The 15,946-nt window shown below is 51.8% G+C and overlaps 9 protein-coding genes across 9 annotated transcripts; 5 read left to right on the top strand and 4 right to left on the bottom strand.

Annotated features, from left to right (window-relative positions):
• Window positions 1–3,581: 3,581 nt before the first annotated feature.
• BDP55DRAFT_647573 (uncharacterized protein) lies at window positions 3,582–4,630 on the bottom strand. The gene is made up of 2 exons (XM_060573794.1): window positions 4,279–4,630; window positions 3,582–4,217 (listed from the first exon to the last, which is right to left on the bottom strand). The coding sequence occupies exons 1-2, from the start codon at window positions 4,545–4,547 to the stop codon at window positions 3,647–3,649; spliced, it is 840 nt and encodes a 279-aa protein (XP_060435324.1). The 5' UTR covers window positions 4,548–4,630; the 3' UTR covers window positions 3,582–3,646.
• Window positions 4,631–4,767: 137 nt separating this feature from the next.
• On the top strand, window positions 4,768–6,252 carry BDP55DRAFT_647570 (uncharacterized protein). Its single transcript, XM_060573793.1, has 3 exons — window positions 4,768–5,261; window positions 5,314–5,643; window positions 5,695–6,252. The coding sequence occupies exons 1-3, from the start codon at window positions 4,923–4,925 to the stop codon at window positions 5,929–5,931; spliced, it is 906 nt and encodes a 301-aa protein (XP_060435323.1). The 5' UTR covers window positions 4,768–4,922; the 3' UTR covers window positions 5,932–6,252.
• Window positions 6,253–7,407: 1,155 nt separating this feature from the next.
• BDP55DRAFT_751447 (uncharacterized protein) lies at window positions 7,408–8,571 on the top strand (the record flags this gene model as incomplete). The annotated part of the gene is made up of 1 exon (XM_060580641.1): window positions 7,408–8,571. The coding sequence occupies one exon, from the start codon at window positions 7,408–7,410 to the stop codon at window positions 8,569–8,571; it is 1,164 nt and encodes a 387-aa protein (XP_060435322.1).
• A 293-nt stretch (window positions 8,572–8,864) lies between these two features.
• BDP55DRAFT_647568 (uncharacterized protein) lies at window positions 8,865–9,544 on the bottom strand. The gene has a single exon (XM_060573792.1). The coding sequence runs from the start codon at window positions 9,538–9,540 to the stop codon at window positions 9,253–9,255; it is 288 nt and encodes a 95-aa protein (XP_060435321.1). The 5' UTR covers window positions 9,541–9,544; the 3' UTR covers window positions 8,865–9,252.
• On the top strand, window positions 8,865–9,663 carry BDP55DRAFT_647566 (uncharacterized protein). The gene is made up of 2 exons (XM_060573791.1): window positions 8,865–9,393; window positions 9,525–9,663. Exon 1 carries the CDS (start codon window positions 8,989–8,991, stop codon window positions 9,226–9,228), a length of 240 nt encoding a protein of 79 aa, XP_060435320.1. The 5' UTR covers window positions 8,865–8,988; the 3' UTR covers window positions 9,229–9,393; window positions 9,525–9,663.
• Window positions 9,664–10,661, bottom strand: BDP55DRAFT_647564 (uncharacterized protein). Its single transcript, XM_060573790.1, has 2 exons — window positions 10,330–10,661; window positions 9,664–10,283 (listed from the first exon to the last, which is right to left on the bottom strand). Exons 1-2 carry the CDS (start codon window positions 10,594–10,596, stop codon window positions 9,738–9,740), a joined length of 813 nt encoding a protein of 270 aa, XP_060435319.1. The 5' UTR covers window positions 10,597–10,661; the 3' UTR covers window positions 9,664–9,737.
• Window positions 10,662–10,973: 312 nt separating this feature from the next.
• On the top strand, window positions 10,974–12,639 carry BDP55DRAFT_647556 (S-adenosyl-L-methionine-dependent methyltransferase). Its single transcript, XM_060573789.1, has 8 exons — window positions 10,974–11,174; window positions 11,260–11,402; window positions 11,451–11,492; window positions 11,552–11,615; window positions 11,661–11,701; window positions 11,746–11,835; window positions 11,906–12,248; window positions 12,301–12,639. Exons 1-8 carry the CDS (start codon window positions 11,109–11,111, stop codon window positions 12,541–12,543), a joined length of 1,032 nt encoding a protein of 343 aa, XP_060435318.1. The 5' UTR covers window positions 10,974–11,108; the 3' UTR covers window positions 12,544–12,639.
• A 978-nt stretch (window positions 12,640–13,617) lies between these two features.
• BDP55DRAFT_269184 (uncharacterized protein) lies at window positions 13,618–14,756 on the top strand. Its single transcript, XM_060566407.1, has 4 exons — window positions 13,618–13,686; window positions 13,734–14,026; window positions 14,085–14,229; window positions 14,297–14,756. Exons 2-4 carry the CDS (start codon window positions 13,810–13,812, stop codon window positions 14,439–14,441), a joined length of 507 nt encoding a protein of 168 aa, XP_060435317.1. The 5' UTR covers window positions 13,618–13,686; window positions 13,734–13,809; the 3' UTR covers window positions 14,442–14,756.
• A 314-nt stretch (window positions 14,757–15,070) lies between these two features.
• On the bottom strand, window positions 15,071–15,908 carry BDP55DRAFT_711201 (uncharacterized protein; the record flags this gene model as incomplete). Its single annotated transcript, XM_060578178.1, has 2 exons — window positions 15,479–15,908; window positions 15,071–15,437 (listed from the first exon to the last, which is right to left on the bottom strand). The coding sequence occupies exons 1-2, from the start codon at window positions 15,613–15,615 to the stop codon at window positions 15,071–15,073; spliced, it is 504 nt and encodes a 167-aa protein (XP_060435316.1). The 5' UTR covers window positions 15,616–15,908.
• Window positions 15,909–15,946: the final 38 nt, after the last annotated feature.

The following is a 15,946-nucleotide window of genomic DNA, read 5'->3' as shown; positions in this document are numbered from 1 at the left end:
GATACTGCTAGAACTCAAACCCCCGGAGCGAGCTTTGATCGCGGGTGACTTCAACGCGCATCACTACTCTTGGGAGCCCGGGACGAGGAACGGGAACCGGGGAGATGACATCGCAGGCTGGGCAGACGGCCACAATCTCTCTCTTATCAGCGAAGTTGGGGTGGCAACCCAGGATTGCGGACATGTCCTGGACCTGGCTTTCTCTAATATCCCTTTTGCGCACGCGCAGGTCAGCCCACAGCTACACCCGGGAGCTGACCACGAGGCCATCGTGGCCGTCATACCACTACTCAAACGCCCAGTGTCACAGGGAGAGGGCCACCCGCAGCCACGGCCACTGTCAGTGCCCGACTCGGCGCTGCCTCGGCTGAGAGACCTGATCGAAGGGGGGCTAGCTGCGATGCCCAATCTGGGGGATCAACCTACTCCGGAAGACCTGGACGGGCAGGCAAGTCACATCGTCGAGCTCTTCTCCCGAGCCATTGAGGCGGTCGGCAAGAAGAGAGGAAAACATGGTAAAGGCGCGGCTTGGTGGACGGAGGAATGCGCAGAGGCCCACAGAGCATACCGTGCTGCCCGCAACCAACAAGCCTGGGAGACGGAGCAAGATGCGCACCTTTATCTAATGGAGAAACGAAAGGCGTTCCTGAGCACGGTGAGGAAGGCTAAGCGAGCATACTGGGCCGGAAAGATCGATGGAGTCGCTTCAGACCGGGACCTGTACCAGATCATGGGTTGGCGGAAGGCGAGCCTACTGACCAGAGCACCCCCATTGGTTGTGGACAACCAGACGATCGAGGATACTAACGAAAAGGCTCAAGCGCTTCGGGGAGCCCTTCTCGACAGGTTTAGTGCGGAAGATGACGCACCGGGTGACCCGTTTGACGTACCCGTCGTCCCGAGGCGAGCGATTACTTGGCAGGACAATGTTAGCGGAGAAGAAGTGAAGACGGCCACCTTAACAAAGACAACGACCCCTGGTGTGGACGGCATCACAACACGCCTCCTCCAGGCATGCTGGGATGTCATCTCGGAACCGGTCAGGCAGCTATTCCAGTCCTGTATGCGGGCCGGCCACTTTCCTCTGCCCTTCCGCAGAGCTGAGGTGGTCATGATCCAGAAGGCCGGCAGGGATGCCTCCAAGCCCGGGTCCTGGCGGCCGATCGCGCTCCTCTCGTGCCTGGGCAAGGGACTAGAGCGACTGATAGCCAGAAGGATGGCGTCCCTGGCGATTGTCGAGCGCATCATCAGTCCGCAACAGATCGGGGCTCTACAAGGCAGGTCAGCCGTCGATCTGACGACCTGCCTCACCCACGACATCGAGATGGCCCTCCTAAAAGGACTCACGGCGACACTTCTGACTATGGACGTAAAAGGGGCGTTCGACTCCGTCCTTCGGAACCGGCTCGTCATTAGACTGCGTCAGCAGGGATGGCCACATGGCCTGACCAGACTGATCTTTAGCTTCTGCTGCAACCGCACCGCTAGAGTCCGACTGGAAGAAAGCACAACGGAGTACTTCCCGCTGTCATGCGGGCTGCCTCAGGGGTCACCACTATCTCCCATTGCCTTTCTGCTCTACATCGCAGAGATACTTGAAGACGACCCGAACGCGCGATTCGGGTACGCGGACGACATCGCCACTCTGGCCATCAGCCCCTCCCTGGAGAGCAACGTCGCAATACTCAACCGAAGCGCAGCCGGCATTCTCAGATGGGGCTTGGAGAACAAGGTCTCCTTTGACCCGAGCAAGTGCGAGGTCATCCACTTTACTAGGAAGCACGGCCAGCCAGCGGAGCTGCCAGAGGTCCGGGCGGGGGATTTGGTGGTCAAGGCCTCGACGAAACCTGTACGCTGGCTGGGTGTCTGGTTCGACAAGAGACTGTCCTTCCGGCACCATGTCGACGCAAAAGTAGCTGCAGCAAAGAGGGCAGCTCAACATCTGAGACAGCTTACGAACACAAAGAGGGGACTCCCAGCGGCCGCCGTGCGAAAAGCCGTCGTCTCCTGCGTACTGCCGATCGCGCTCTTCGGCGCCGAAACATGGTACGCAGGTATCACGAAGCCGGCTTCGAGACGCCAAGCGGAGACAGACACGAATCCGCCTCTCCAAGGAAGACCCGTCAACACAGGCCAAAAGGGGCTCGTGCAGAAGATCGACAGCGTCATTACAGCGGCAGCAAGGGCCGTTCTGCCTGTCTGGAGGACAACGCCAACCAGTAGCCTCCTCCGAGACGCCGGCTTACCGTCAGCCAAAGTCGCCTTAGAGGGCGTCCGCTTACGGGCCGCAGTCCGACTACAGAGGATTGATCGCCGACACCCGCTAGTCGCGCGGCTCTCCCAGCAGGGACAGCAACAGACGAGACTACAACGGACGGCTGAACTTCTGCCAAGATGCGGAAGACCAGCGTTCCTTCAATCACAGTACCTGCCAAGCTCACAGGATCAGATAGTAGTTCAATGCAAAGAAGAGGCTGCGAAAGCTTTCGAGCGCTGGCTAAAGACAGTACCGGAAAGCCATATGATCGTCTTCTCGGACGGCTCCAGGGCGACGAACGGAGCCGTGGGGTACGGCTTCGTCATCTACCGAGACTCCAAACGCATAGCACAAGGGTGCGGCCGACTCGGACTAGCAGAAGTGTTCGACGCCGAGGTCGAAGGGGCGCGAACCGGCCTCAGAAGGGCTCTGCTCACCAATCGCGGTCATCCAATCCACATATGTATCGACAACACCAGCGTTATACAAGGCATCCGCGGCAAGGCGCCGGACTCGTCACAAGACGCGTTCCTCGAAATCCAAGAAGCGGCCAGGATATTTGATATACGGACGCACTGGTCCCCGGGACACCAGGGCATCGAAGGAAACGAGGCCGCGGACCGGCTGGCCAAAGAAGGAACGACACTGCCGGCGCGGATGGGTCAAATGGCAACACTAGCGGGCATCAAGCGGCTTGCAAGGGAAAAATTACAAAGCCAGCACAGGAGATGGTGGTATAAAGAGCGAAGGCCGCGGTACGCGGACTTGGGGCTTGAGGCAGCTCTGTCCAGCCCTCCTGAACTGGCCTTGCCGCGGGCTACGTTACATCACCTGCTGGCGGCACGATCGGGTCACGGGGACTTCGAGCAATATCACCGACGTTTCAACCACGACGACGCTCTAATGATGTGCTCTTGTGGAGAGGCGAAAGACGTGGACCACCTGGTCTACTGTCGACTAACGCTGGCGAGGAGGCAACGGTGGCCGACCCTCCACTCTCGCAGTATGCCCGAGCCCATAGGCCCTATGGGATCTCTCGAGGCCTACTTCAAGAGATTAATCACCGACCCACGAGGCTTCGAGGCCTTTCTCCGCGTGACGGACTTCTTCCAGAAGATCTGTCTGCGGTAGCAGCATCCACACCTACGTAGATGTGAGTGCGGACTACAAAGAACCTCCCGATTCCAAGGGACGATTTGGGAAAGAATGAAACTGGGGCACCAGCGGGAACCGGGGACAGACAGAACGCGTAGTGGCCACAAGGCATGATTTGGAGGACGATGTAAAGAGACGACGTACTGTAGAGTAGGTAGCCTTGGCTCACGGCCCTCCACGCCATATACCCTTCGGGAGGTCTGCGGTAAGGGCTCTAGCCCGGCCGCCACGGCGTTAAATACAACAACAACAACAACAACAATTGCTTCTCACGACATCCACGAAACACGCCGTTTCAACTGCGCCTGAGAGGAGAGCCTTCACATCGTCAACGTCCTTTTGCAGATATGGCGCAGATTCGATCAAACCATCAAGACATTTAGAAATGTCGCCCGACTTCTTCTCAAATGCAGTCCTGTTTTCACAGTATTTGTTGCTGTTTCGAAGGGCACTCTTGTGAGAGGCGCTTTTTTCAGAGGTATCCGTAACGGGGCGTATGTATTTCGGCAAGTTGCGCACTTCGTCCTTCAACTCCTGTAGTCGTTTGACAAAGACCTCACTGTTCGTATGGTCGGTCTCAGTGACGTTGATAAGCTGAGGCTCTTCATTGACACGTGTATTGTAGATGCTCGCAGATACGCGAGGTCGTTTGCTTCCTGTGGCCTCTCGAGCTCGTTCTTTCTCGCAGGTGACATCGGCATCTCGTGGCCGCTTGTTACCGCACGCAATACCCAGTGCCTTGAGAGCGCTTCGCTCTGCGCCTGAGCAAGTACCAATCGGTGAGTCATGCGACAAGCTTTGTCGTCTATGACCACTTATGTCAGCTTTGAGTGACGAAGAAGAGACATATCAATCAACCCGCTTACTGTGTTTTCAGCCATTTGCCCTCTCCATAACATCGACTGTGGGCACGATCGATGGCAGCGTCGAAAATGTCCACTACAGCCTCGTGACAACAGGCTATGGACGAGATAGAGCTCTTCAAGAAGTCGTCCTCGAACTCTACAAACCGCACTTGTGCCCATCTCCGGTGGCCGTTGGCGTAAATGAACCGGATCGTAAAGAATTCCGTGTTCTTTGGTGGTAGTTTGGAGTTATTGATGTCATTTTCGTAAACAGTCACCTGTTTCGACATCTCGGAGATGAAAGAGCACAATCAAGTAACGTGTAGTGGTTAAACAGGCGACCAAATTGAACAAGCAGAATTACTGTTATTTCTTGCGAGTCGCTCTGAACAAGGGGGGGGGGCAAACATGGCCATGTTTGCCCCCCCCCTTGTCCGAAATTATGCGCTAGTGGGTGCCCCCGCCTCATAGATCCGTCCGGCGGATGATCAGTCCGTATTCCAGCGAGGGGTCTCAAGCAATTTTGACGAAGCAGTAATCAGGAATCACATCATCATCTTGCGGCAGTCTGGGCCCCAACCGGCGGCCTCGGGAGAGACTGTCCGCCCTTCTCGTCGTGAGAATGCCTTTTCCGCTTGCAGGCCCGAGGGGATAAAGCATATAGAATGCCAGCAGCCCTGTTCATCTGCAGGTCAATCTGCATTCTCCTCGGTTGCCTGGTTGCCTCGTCTCTGTCACAGTCACCAATGGAATCACAATCCCGATTTGGTGCCTTTCTGGCCGTTCTCAACGTTACCTGGGCGTTGGCTCTCATGCACCTCGCTGTTCAATACTGTCGAAAGAGCAGCTTCCCTCAAGTCTCCGGTGTTTACCTTGCCCTCGACCTTCTGCAGCAAGCTCTTGGCGTTAGTCTTTGCTCCTTCTTCTTTATGAGGGGGGTTTTTACCCAGGGACTCTCGACCACTATATTTTTGGCTCTAGCAGTATGGTTGAATACCGCCCGAGTAGGCCACTAACACCTATCACGCTCATAGAGGCCAAGGCTAATGTTTCCAGCCACTGATAATGCCTTTTTCTCGTCTCGAGACATCTCAAGGGACCCTAATGCCTCCGGCGATACTCGTAGAGGCGGGCTTATCCATTGTCAATCTACTTGCACTAGTTGGTGGTGCGGCCCTGGTGAATCAGCGACTTGTGCAGAGAGTGGCACTTGCCGCGATATCTTTGCAAGGGCTCTGGCATGCTTGGGCTTTCAAAGGGTGCCTCAAAGACCTCTTGGAGGATTATAAACCACGGAAGATGAACTACGTCTTGGTGCTTTGCCTGGCTTGCTACATTCTGACACCGCTAGTGGCCTTCGTCTCCGACATCCAGCTTCTGTATCTCGTAAGTTGGATGCTTTTTCCTCGGGAACTCATTCTCGCTCACGCTCCTTAGGCAGCATTCTTCATGAGTGCACCAATGAAAGGTTTCATTATCGTCTTCAGACTCGTACATTGCGGCTCCCAAAGGTCGCAAATATTCAATGACATCAATCAATATGTGACGGTGCCGGAGCAAAATAACACATCAATGCCAGATGGGGTTGAGGGATCTCGTGGCGATAAGACACCACATACCTTGTCTGGAGAACCGGACGTAGGGACAAACGAAGTTCAGTCTTCGTCCACGTGAACTCAATGAATACTGGCTTTCTCATCTACCCTCTTGTCTGATTTCATATACCTAGCTGCTTTAATAATTCAAATCCCGTGTCGCCCTACCGCCATCTCCCCTGTGGGGAAGCAGTTGGGACATGTCGATATCAGAAGGTTACTCCATAATGCGACCTCTTACTGAAACTATACAGGAGGCTACACGCACCATACATGTGATATGTCATATATTAGCTTGGCACATATCACACGCGTTTGAGTGAGGGTCGTGTGCATTCGATAGGCTTGAAAATTTCCTTTGGGATCCTTCTGGTGATCAATACTTTACTGCTTGGACAAGGCGCAAGTGGGGAGCAGCCACGATGAGATATATAGTTGACCTTGTCCCCTACCTATCTTGATGGTAGTTCAGTCAACGACGTTTGATGCCTTTTCTACCCTACTGAATTTCGTCACCGCTTGATACACCAAGAAAGAATATTTGATCTCCTTAACGATGGATAGATACCCGTGTGTGAACCGTTATAAGCACGGGGTCGATTGCCCGGGCTGGGTCAATGTCCATGGAGCTCGATGTGAGGACTGCGTGGTGGTATGTATACTCGGCCTCGATGATAAAGCCCATATTAACTCTGTGAACTCTGTGTTCAGTACAACAGATAATTACATGAAGCTGGTCTACAGTTATGGGGCATAACCATGCTCGATTAGAGGTGGAATCCGGCAGGACTTTAGACGTGGCTCAGAACGGGCGGTGGAATCAGCGAGCTGCGGATGGGAATAAGGATGAGCAAGGAGTGATCTGCTATTGAAGTCACTCCTTCTCGGTCTCCGGATGTGGAGGTCAGAGCGGCACTGGGAATTTCGTGGCCTGCATTGTAGAAACTCTCAGAACTAGACATTTCCACCTAGCAACGATAGATCATCGACACACAAGATTAGAAGTGGTTAAATTCGCCGAAGAGGGCACCAGACAATCAGTAATGTCAGTGTAAATCGGTTCTTTGATGTGTTTTGGAAAGGGAAACTCGCTGTTCTGTTGAGGCTTAGCTTACACTGCATGCAACAATAATCGGCTTGCCCTGACCCATTGCACTGGAAGCGGAGCTGCCGGGAACGTGTTTGAATGGACACCTCCTTGTGAAATTTGGGCTGTTATTTTGCAGAGACCCATTCCCTCCTAGGGCACAGCTCCCATCACCGAGCTTGCCTGGGGCCAGATATGTTCAATGGCCCGCCAACGGAATGCTGGACCGCGCCTGGATCTTTGAGCTGCAAGTATTGCCTGGCCATCTCGCTTAGGCAGTCATCGGGTGATTCGTTTGCACTAGTCTTGCTCGACTGCATCTCGGACAAGAAACGTTTGAAAGGACGTGACATACCATCAATTAATCGTCCGGACGAATGCCTCAGGGGATGACCTGGGTGGGCTATTAGAAGGATGTTGGCCTCGTTCGATCGCTGCACAGCAATCTTTACTCCACGAAAAGCCGAAATGAACAAAGCTGTGTTTTCGCCTTATTTTACGCCGATTCTTATCTATGTGCTGCTCCTTCTACTTACGGTAGCGCTCAATGGCTTGCCTCTCATCTTAACCCAGTGGCTAAACCATTACGACGGCCACTGGGATCTCTTTAAGGCGCTTCTTTTTCAAGTCATTGAAGATACACAGGATATTTTATTTTCTGTCCAAGAGCCGATGCTCTCCGAGTTCGTGTCGGAAATTTTCAGAAAAAGTCCCGGCAGAGGCGGGAAGGAATGGATTACAAAGCCTGATTGTTTGAGCTCTGTCCTAAGAGTCTGGGTGGTGAAACTCCCTACTATTACAATCAGTATCGTCTCGGCTCTGCCGAAAACGCTGTTCTCGTTATTTACCTTACCGGTCGTTCTTGCAGTATGGACGGTCTGGTATTCCTTATTCGAGCCTTCCGTCCAGAAGATGCAGGACGACAAAAAGGAAAGAGACAGAGCAATGTACGTTTGGGCCTCATGTGGAAGGTATGCAGACCACCGTTCTAATAGCTATAGACAATCGGAAGATGGGGATGACGAGAACGAACGGCAAGATTACTTCATCGCCTCACAGCGACTCATTGCGACGCAGGTGCTCTGGAAAACACTACGTGTGGCCTGCTGCGTCGCTTTCGCTTCTTTTACCCGAGGACAAAACAACCCCTCAGCCATCCGGATGTTCCATCAACTGGTTTCTATGGAGGCTGCGTTTTTGAAAGAACTGCAGAGCCGTAAAAAAGCACTCAAAATCATTTCAGCCCCATTCGTCCAGCAGGCGGATCTAGAATCGCTCGCTGAAATCGGAATGTTGCCTCCTTTTGAGGCACGCAAGGAAGCTCCTCGGATTATGAAATCCCACCGTGAACCCGGGTTCCGAGAATGGTGTCGCCGAATTCCAGTGCTTTGGACAAGTCTCGATGCTGCGGGCCGGTCGTCTCTGAAATGGAGTCTTGAGGGCAATAGGACTAAGGATACCCCACAAGGCGCAGTCGGCGTTTTCCACGAGCAAACTTGCTATTACGGCACGATCAAACGTGGCCAAGAGTTGAACGCTGAATCCGTAGATAATAAGCTGCTCCCTATACCAAAGGAAAGCAGGCGCTGGTCAATAGGAGACGACAAACATAGAAATTGTCTTTTAGTCTGAATACTCCTGGTAGAAGCTCCTCAATCAACGGAATTTCCAGGACTTGCATCGCGTCACTCGCTGAAGGGAAGGCCCCCTTGCGAGATACTGTCATCGTGCCGTCGCCGTAATTGCTGCATGAAATCCATGCGGATTCTCACCATGCATGGGAGTGCATGAAAATGAGGAGAAAAGTACGAACTAACCACTTGCTTCCGAGTGGAGAAATCCATGTAAGTGGTCCAGGTAGTCGTAGTAAACGCAGTAACCAGGTCTCCCTGAAAACATGGTGGTCTTAAGCATAAAAGATTACCGGTCCGCATGGTTCGCCATGAATCGAAGATCACCACCGACACCAACAAAACACCAACATGAGTAACGGGCCTATATCCGTAAGAGTTCCAGCTGCGGATGGGCTCTCCTTTTTTCTAATAACTAATGCGGCTCGCGATGATTCTCAAAACCTTTACATCACTTGTGTGTTCAGCCATGAACCCTTACCAAAAACTGTCACAATCTCCGATTTCTTACAAGCAGAAGAAAACGGCAAGAGAGCAACGTATCCCAATCCCCGCTGCTACTTCGGAAAGATTTCACCCCCTGGCTCGGCTACTCAAGCGACTGAAATGCTTCTCGCGGAATTTTTTGCGAAATACCGACTTGTACAATGGAACATGATGGGCAGAGGAAACGGTGGGGTAGTTAAAAGGCAGTGGTATGGCTGGCAATACGTCTCATTTCCGGAATACTATTGGAATGATCTGCTGCATGGGTCAGTAGGACCTCAAATAGCATCGAAAGAATTCTTGGATTGGAGGGACAGAGAATTGGAACAAGGGCAAGGTCTGTTCGTTCACATTCGAGTTGATCACAAACATCTGACATCTTCCGTCGCGAACCAGGACCAGTTCGAGCTAGCCAGCCAGACGCACCCACTACTAGCACAAACAAAACTAACAGTTGATTCAACGAAGGACTTGTGTGGAACATCGCTCATAGGTGCTCTTCGGTGGGAGGGATGCTCAGGGCTGCCGAAACAGAGGGTTTGGTACATAATTGCCTGGCCGAGCCAAGAACGTTCAGAAGCCGGGGTCTTGCAAATTTCGAAGACCGAGGCAGAATCAATTTCATTTACTACTCTTCTCGACGCATTTACAATCTTGTGTGCCCTCTCATTTCTCAAATACTCAGAGTATCCCGGCGCCCGTATTCAAAATGCTTCCATGAGTCCAATTTTGAGGTGATGCTGCCCCTTCGTGGTGCCTTGTGTCGGAAACACGTTTGACGTATGTTGGGCCAAGTGTCAAGACGCAAACTGAGCACTGGAGCGACGTCGCAAAAAAGGGGTTGCCCGCAGCTGAAAGCGCCAGAGCTAATGTCGACACAGCCGTAGCCACAGAACTGCATGCTGTCAAGCCGCATACGCGCCTTTGATCTCTCGAATGACTCGGTGAGGGGCCAAGTCTCAAGTTGGGTCTCGGCAGGTCGTCTGTCTTACAACTGCGCAGCCATAACAACCAAGAAAAAGAGGCGAACTGGAGAAATCGATTGGCGACCAACGGCAAAGCTACCAGATCATATGGCGTAATAACCAGAATTCCCAAGCCGGCTACAAGAAGGACGCATTCGAAGGTAGCTATGAACCAAACAGCCCCCTTCGCATCCATGTTGCTCCAAAGCAATGCGATTCGTGGAGGGCGGATGCTGAAAATGAGTGTATGAAGCTCCAGGAACTACGGACGTGTCAGCGATGAAGAGAAGTCACCGGCATCTACTTACCTCGACATAATTTATGATGCAAATGCAGCAGCAGTGTAGCACTGTAGCCAAGACGCTTGGGGCTGTGGATCTTTTGACGTGGTCTCGAATGACCTGGAAAGCAATTGCCAGTGGAGCGGTAATCGAGATCGAAGCAAACGAGGGCAAAAGTCGGATCAACATGGGTCTCTGTTTGTTGTATTGAAGGCAATAAACGCCGACAACTGCGTTTGATAGTATGAAGGCAGCCCAAAGATCGATGATCCGGGTAAGCTCGATATGGCTCATTGCAGCTTAATCGAGAACGAACGATCAAAGTGCGGGCGGAGGCGTAAGTGAGCCAACGAGGAGGCGGCTGCAGGAATGTGCAGCAGCCGCAATATCCATGGCTGCGAACGGGTACCTAAATACTAAGACTCCTTGATAGATGCCTTCCAATAACAAGATTCAGAGGAAGCTGCTTCTGCGTACCCACTGTTTACCCTTGCCGAGTACTGCGCAGATTGGGCAAGGTCCGGACGGCACAGAGGAATGAGATGCGGAATCGAGGTTGGCGCGGCCTCTGATGTACGCCACCAGTTGACGTATGGTCGCATCAAATGTATGATCGCACCTCTTGTACCCATGACCCCCTTTTCGGTTGCGTACCTCGATCCGGCTGGATCAAAGCTGATAGTCCTAGCAAGTTCTATTTTATTTCAGGATTATCCACGAAAAAATAAAATTCAACGTCTTGCACTTTTCAACGCAATGAAAGCGAGTGTTCATCCCGACACGATTGACTGGCACGAGCTGGGATAATGGAGGCCCAAACAACTCCCAGATCTGCAGCCGAAGAGCCGACAACGGCATCAATCGATGAACTAGTCAGTCCTAACGTTACTGATATGGGAGCAGGTACCACGCTTCCCCTCAAGCAGGACTTGTTAATCTAACAGTCTATTTCGATAGGAGGAAGACGACGCCGATTCGGGGCTCGCTGATGATGACGAAGGGCGCTCCACGTTATCGTTGGATGAAGACACGATCAATTACCAAGTGCTTCGTGGTAGAACATACCATAATAGCTACTCTGAGTCCACGACAGTCTACTGGTACCCCCTTTCGAGGTCCACCGGTCGAAGCAAGCTGACACCTATGAGGGGCGCCAACGACAAGCCTCAGAGCAAAGCAATGAACTCTTAGTACGACTCATACACCACAAGACGGGTTCTGAAATGTGCTTAACGATCCCAATATCCAGCAACGACACGTACAGGGATTTTACAGGACGGATGCAACGTGCAGAGTTGGCACCTGATATCCAAGTAAGTCTACTGCGTCTACTCTGGCTTGCCGCTAACTTCCGTCAGCGAGTGCTGGACATTGGAACTGGAACGGGAAGCTGGGCCGTGTGAGTGTCGAGGTCTTTCAATTTATGTATTCCTAACTGAATAGGCAATTTGGCGAATGTTTTCCAAGTGCTACGGTCATCGGTACGGATTTGTCGCCAATCCAGCCCGGTATGGTTCCCCCAAACGTGTTTTTGTAAGTCAACCCCTCCTCAATCCTGCAGTCATCCTTACGTGGCCCTTACGCTAATTCTTTTGTTCTGCAGCGAAGTCGTCGATTGTGGGGAGAAATTGCCGTACAAGGATAACCGCTTTGACTATGTACACATGAGGTTTCTAAGCGGCTCCATTCGCAATTGGGATTCCTTGGTTGCAGAAATCTTACGAGTCCTCAAGCCTGGTGGTATTTTCGAAAGCTCTGAGCCATCTCCGGTCATTGAAACCGATCATGGTAGGTCCGACGAGAATAGCGCGTGTCAACAATTGGTTCGTATCCTCGATGAGTACGGTAAGATGGTGGACCAGACCTTTGCAGTAGTACGCAATGGGCTACAGGAAGACTGCATGGTGAAGGCTGGATTCACTGATATACAAGTGAAAACATTCAAGGTAGGTAGCGAACGTTCTCTTAAGAAGAACCACAAGAGGCTGATACTACTAGTTTCCGCTTGGTCAATGGCAGCCGGACGAAAATGGTAAGGAAACCAGACCGTGGGCGCAAGGGATGATGGACGATCTGGAAGGCTTCATTCTACGCCCGGCTACATCAATTGGCTGGTCCTGGAACGAAGTTCAGGTCTTTCTCGCTCTTTTACGAAAGGAGATCATGTCCGGGAAAATGAATCTGTGGTGTCTGCATAAGGATGTTTGGGGCCGTAAGCCGCACCCTACTTTGGAGACTTAGCCAGTACGTCACAGCGCACATGTAGTGGTACGGCAAAAGGCGGGTTTTCACAACGTCGTCAACATCAATGTAGAAAACAGGGTCACTAGAATTGGCTTGCACCGTGATGAAGACTGAAAGATGGTGAGGGTCGTGGGCAAATAATCACTTGAGGAGCGCCGCTGTCCAGTTGGCAAAGGCCGGAATGACAGGCGGGTACCAAGTCTGCCCCTGTACGTCTGCTGTCCATGGCCATGCATGCACACCGGGCGAGATTGCTACTCCGGAGCTGGGGTGCGTGGACTGGCAATGTACTTGCAGGGGCACAGTGTGTGGGGGTTTCACTCGATGCGTGCCCCCTTATTTCCAGTAACGCCTTTCATTGCAGTGCAACTGGACCTGAAAAGAATGTACAGAACTTGGACATACTCGTCAGCAGCCAACCCAAGCCTTGCATACCCTGCCGAGCTCTTTCCCTCATGAGCAGCTTCATTGATCGACGGGCTGCGAGTACCTATGGGCTCCTCCCGCCCGGAACGTTGTTAAGAACGTAAATTAACCTCTGCCAATCCGGCATCTTCGCCCACCAAGCCGACTTTAGTCTTGCTACCTCAATGTAAGCGCGTCAACGCACCAGCCCTCCGAGACTTCAGCTAAACAGTACTCAAGGACAGGCTCACATCTCGACCACGCGGTCGAGAAGTTTACCAACTTCGACGGCACTTTTCATAGCGAGCTTGCATGTGTTCACGGATCGGTATGGCTTCGCCCATGCATACCATGTATCCGAATCAAGGACGAGTGCAACACCCTGACACCCCACAAGTGTAAGAGGGCTCTGGAGGATTATAAGACGGATAAAAACGAGCGTACTACGGCTCGAGACAAGTGTACTGATACTCCACACCACTGTTTTCAAACCCCACATACTCGACTCGTTGACTACGCAGTTTTCTTTAAGAGACGAACGGTATTCAGCTCTCTAGCTGATCCGAAGCCGCTTTGGATTCCTCATCCAGGATCCGTTCCAAGATACCCCCGGAGTCGCTTTGACCGGTTGGAGTTTGAGAGGGCAGTTCTCCATGATCTCCTCTCGGAAACCGAGCCAGGTGAAATTCGACGAAACACTGTGGCATCAAACTACGTATATCGTGGTTACCAGGTGTAAGCAACTTTAGCACCTTCTGTAGTTCTCTTTTTCTGATTGACAGTGCGTTATTTGTCTGGACCGATCCGCTTCCGATATTGCCCAAGTTCGAACCCACCCTCCCGACTCGATACGTTGAGATGCGCGCGTATTTCCCCTCTCTAGAAAACTTTCGGCAACTCTTTCACTGGCCTCCACCAGACAGAGACTTCGACTCCCGAGAAGACATCGTGTTCCATTGCGAAGAAATCGTGATGCTACAGCGACAGATACCAAAAGCGAGGCAGTATGGTGGGAAATCGTCAAGGCAAGGTCGCGAGATTTCGGGAGCTATTGATGCTCCTGGGCGCCGTATTGGTAAGGTTTCTCTGTCACGGAGCTTCTTTTTATTAAATTTAATAACATTCACTATTAGCTGCAGTCACAGATATGGAGAGCTTTGATGGGCCTGATAGGTCGCACCCTTGGTACCTCAGAGGCCCAACGCAAGAGGGTCGATATCACTGCCCCGATGAAGAATGTAGTGAACATCTGCCCACATATTCCACCGCTTCTTACCAGTTAGTAGCCGTTCATTTGCATAATTGCTACTTTTACACGGGGCTCACCAATGTCTACTTGCCACAGGATGTACATTGACTACCACACGAAACCTTACAGATGCCGTATACGCGGTTGTAACATCAGGTTCATGTACAGAGAAAGCCGCAGAACGCATGAAAAAGTTTCTTCACATATGGACGCGCTCGACTGTCGTGCCATTCGGTCGTAGACGCCGGCGGTGTGGGAATAATCAAATTGCAAGTCAGGCACTTGCTTGCCGTCTGTGAAGTACATCAGGTTGGGCAAGCGTGCTGTCTGTCGCTTTTGCTCGCGTACTGGGGTAATACTTCTCACACAGATGAAGAAAGACTTCTCATAATCGTACAACAATTGCATTCGGGGTGAGAGGAATCGATTCTTTGTGGAGAGGGCAAAAGCTCTGTAGTCTCACAAAGCCTGCAAATGAACGGTAAGGCTCTCTATCTGATGAGCAACGGTCAGACAACAGCTTAATTTTGGTCGACCCTAGGAGTTGAGACTCGGTCAAAGTTACGATTTCAACATGGTGATTAAGGGCAGTAATGCCAATGTAGTATCCTGCACAGGATACCCAAAGTCTTGATCCCAACGAAAGCCGACCCCCACCGATAGCAAGTACATTCTCAACCTCAAACGTATAATCGAGATTCAGTCGGAATGTGAGATTTATATATTACTCATTCAGAGTCAGCTTGGGAGATGTAGTGAACGGCTGTAGCTTGTGCCGCCTAGGAAATACCAATACAGACAGTCAGCCACTAGCATGGTGATTTTCGCGAACTTGGACGTGCGCCCAGGCTTTCCTCTCATTTGTAGGCTCTACGCTTCCTCTTCCGATCCGCGCCGTTGGGGAACTCGGCCACACCGCGCTTGTTCGTTTTGGGTGGATCCTTTCTCTGGAAAAAGAAGCTCAAGTTGGTGTTCGTACTCTTCCAAAGCGGCATTCCGGCTTTTGACAGACGGCTCTATCTGAAGACTGGCTGCACCAATAGCATGGATTGAGCCTTGGGCATGGTTCTCGTCGGCTGCTGGCTGGTTGGTAGAAGAGGTATCGGTACCACGGCTGGGATTCGGACCGATTGATCTGTTCCATTCCAGCATGTCTCCTGGCCCAATGGTGATATTTCTGATTCTTAGCGTTAATCTTACTTTCGAAAGCCTTGCCTCTGTTTTGTCGCAAGTTCGCCTGTTTGTACTGTCACTGTGTCGTGATTCAAACGATTCTACAACGGCGCGGATCCCAGATCTTCATGCTCATGAGTACTAGACTCTCGTTCGTAGGTTGCTCGGCCGATGTCAATGGGATTTTCATCGTCATGGCCATAGTCGTGATCATCCTCGTTGTCATCCTCTTGAACGTGCATGGTAAGATCGATTACTCCGACTTATAAAGTCTTGGTCTGGCCTTGTTTGCCGAGCGATCCAATTGCAGAAGCGGCGTGAAGGCTAGGCGTTGTTGAGAGACCGGGTCTCTTAGGTGTGCGTAACCAATGAAAGTTGTTGGCTCGGTGATGGAACAATGATGTAGGATTAATTAGGCCGCGGTGAATAGCTGGGAGGGCGAACTCGGCACTTTATAGAACCCAATAGCCCAAAAAACCTATAAAAGACTGCTCATGTTGCATGTGATCTCCCCCTACATGGTGTTGGCGGACTTTGTTGGTTTGCTGGTTTGCTGGTTTGTTGGCTTGCTGG

Source organism: Colletotrichum godetiae (assembly GCF_030913485.1).
Source record: "Colletotrichum godetiae strain CBS 193.32 chromosome Unknown BDP55scaffold_4, whole genome shotgun sequence".
Lineage (NCBI taxonomy): Eukaryota > Fungi > Ascomycota > Sordariomycetes > Glomerellales > Glomerellaceae > Colletotrichum > Colletotrichum godetiae.
Note: the sequence above shows the minus strand (reverse complement) of the source record. Positions and strands in the feature narration are given on the sequence as shown.

Excerpts from the sequence above, each read along its gene's own strand:
- BDP55DRAFT_647573 (XM_060573794.1), bottom strand. The coding sequence starts at position 4,547 with ATGTCGAAACAGGTGACTGTTTACGAAAATGACATCAATAACTCCAAA. Across the intron at positions 4,218-4,278 it reads GGCAAATGGCTGAAAACACA|ACGACAAAGCTTGTCGCATG; the intron begins GTAAGCGGGTTG and ends AAGTGGTCATAG.
- BDP55DRAFT_647570 (XM_060573793.1), top strand. The coding sequence starts at position 4,923 with ATGCCAGCAGCCCTGTTCATCTGCAGGTCAATCTGCATTCTCCTCGGT. Across the intron at positions 5,262-5,313 it reads TATGGTTGAATACCGCCCGA|CCACTGATAATGCCTTTTTC; the intron begins GTAGGCCACTAA and ends TAATGTTTCCAG. Across the intron at positions 5,644-5,694 it reads ACATCCAGCTTCTGTATCTC|GCAGCATTCTTCATGAGTGC; the intron begins GTAAGTTGGATG and ends CACGCTCCTTAG.
- BDP55DRAFT_647566 (XM_060573791.1), top strand. The coding sequence starts at position 8,989 with ATGCGGCTCGCGATGATTCTCAAAACCTTTACATCACTTGTGTGTTCA.
- BDP55DRAFT_647568 (XM_060573792.1), bottom strand. The coding sequence starts at position 9,540 with ATGTTCCACACAAGTCCTTCGTTGAATCAACTGTTAGTTTTGTTTGTG.
- BDP55DRAFT_647564 (XM_060573790.1), bottom strand. The coding sequence starts at position 10,596 with ATGAGCCATATCGAGCTTACCCGGATCATCGATCTTTGGGCTGCCTTC. Across the intron at positions 10,284-10,329 it reads GCATCATAAATTATGTCGAG|TTCCTGGAGCTTCATACACT; the intron begins GTAAGTAGATGC and ends ACACGTCCGTAG.
- BDP55DRAFT_647556 (XM_060573789.1), top strand. The coding sequence starts at position 11,109 with ATGGAGGCCCAAACAACTCCCAGATCTGCAGCCGAAGAGCCGACAACG. Across the intron at positions 11,616-11,660 it reads AGTTGGCACCTGATATCCAA|CGAGTGCTGGACATTGGAAC; the intron begins GTAAGTCTACTG and ends AACTTCCGTCAG. Across the intron at positions 12,249-12,300 it reads TACAAGTGAAAACATTCAAG|TTTCCGCTTGGTCAATGGCA; the intron begins GTAGGTAGCGAA and ends TGATACTACTAG.
- BDP55DRAFT_269184 (XM_060566407.1), top strand. The coding sequence starts at position 13,810 with ATGCGCGCGTATTTCCCCTCTCTAGAAAACTTTCGGCAACTCTTTCAC. Across the intron at positions 14,027-14,084 it reads TGCTCCTGGGCGCCGTATTG|CTGCAGTCACAGATATGGAG; the intron begins GTAAGGTTTCTC and ends ATTCACTATTAG. Across the intron at positions 14,230-14,296 it reads TATTCCACCGCTTCTTACCA|GATGTACATTGACTACCACA; the intron begins GTTAGTAGCCGT and ends TACTTGCCACAG.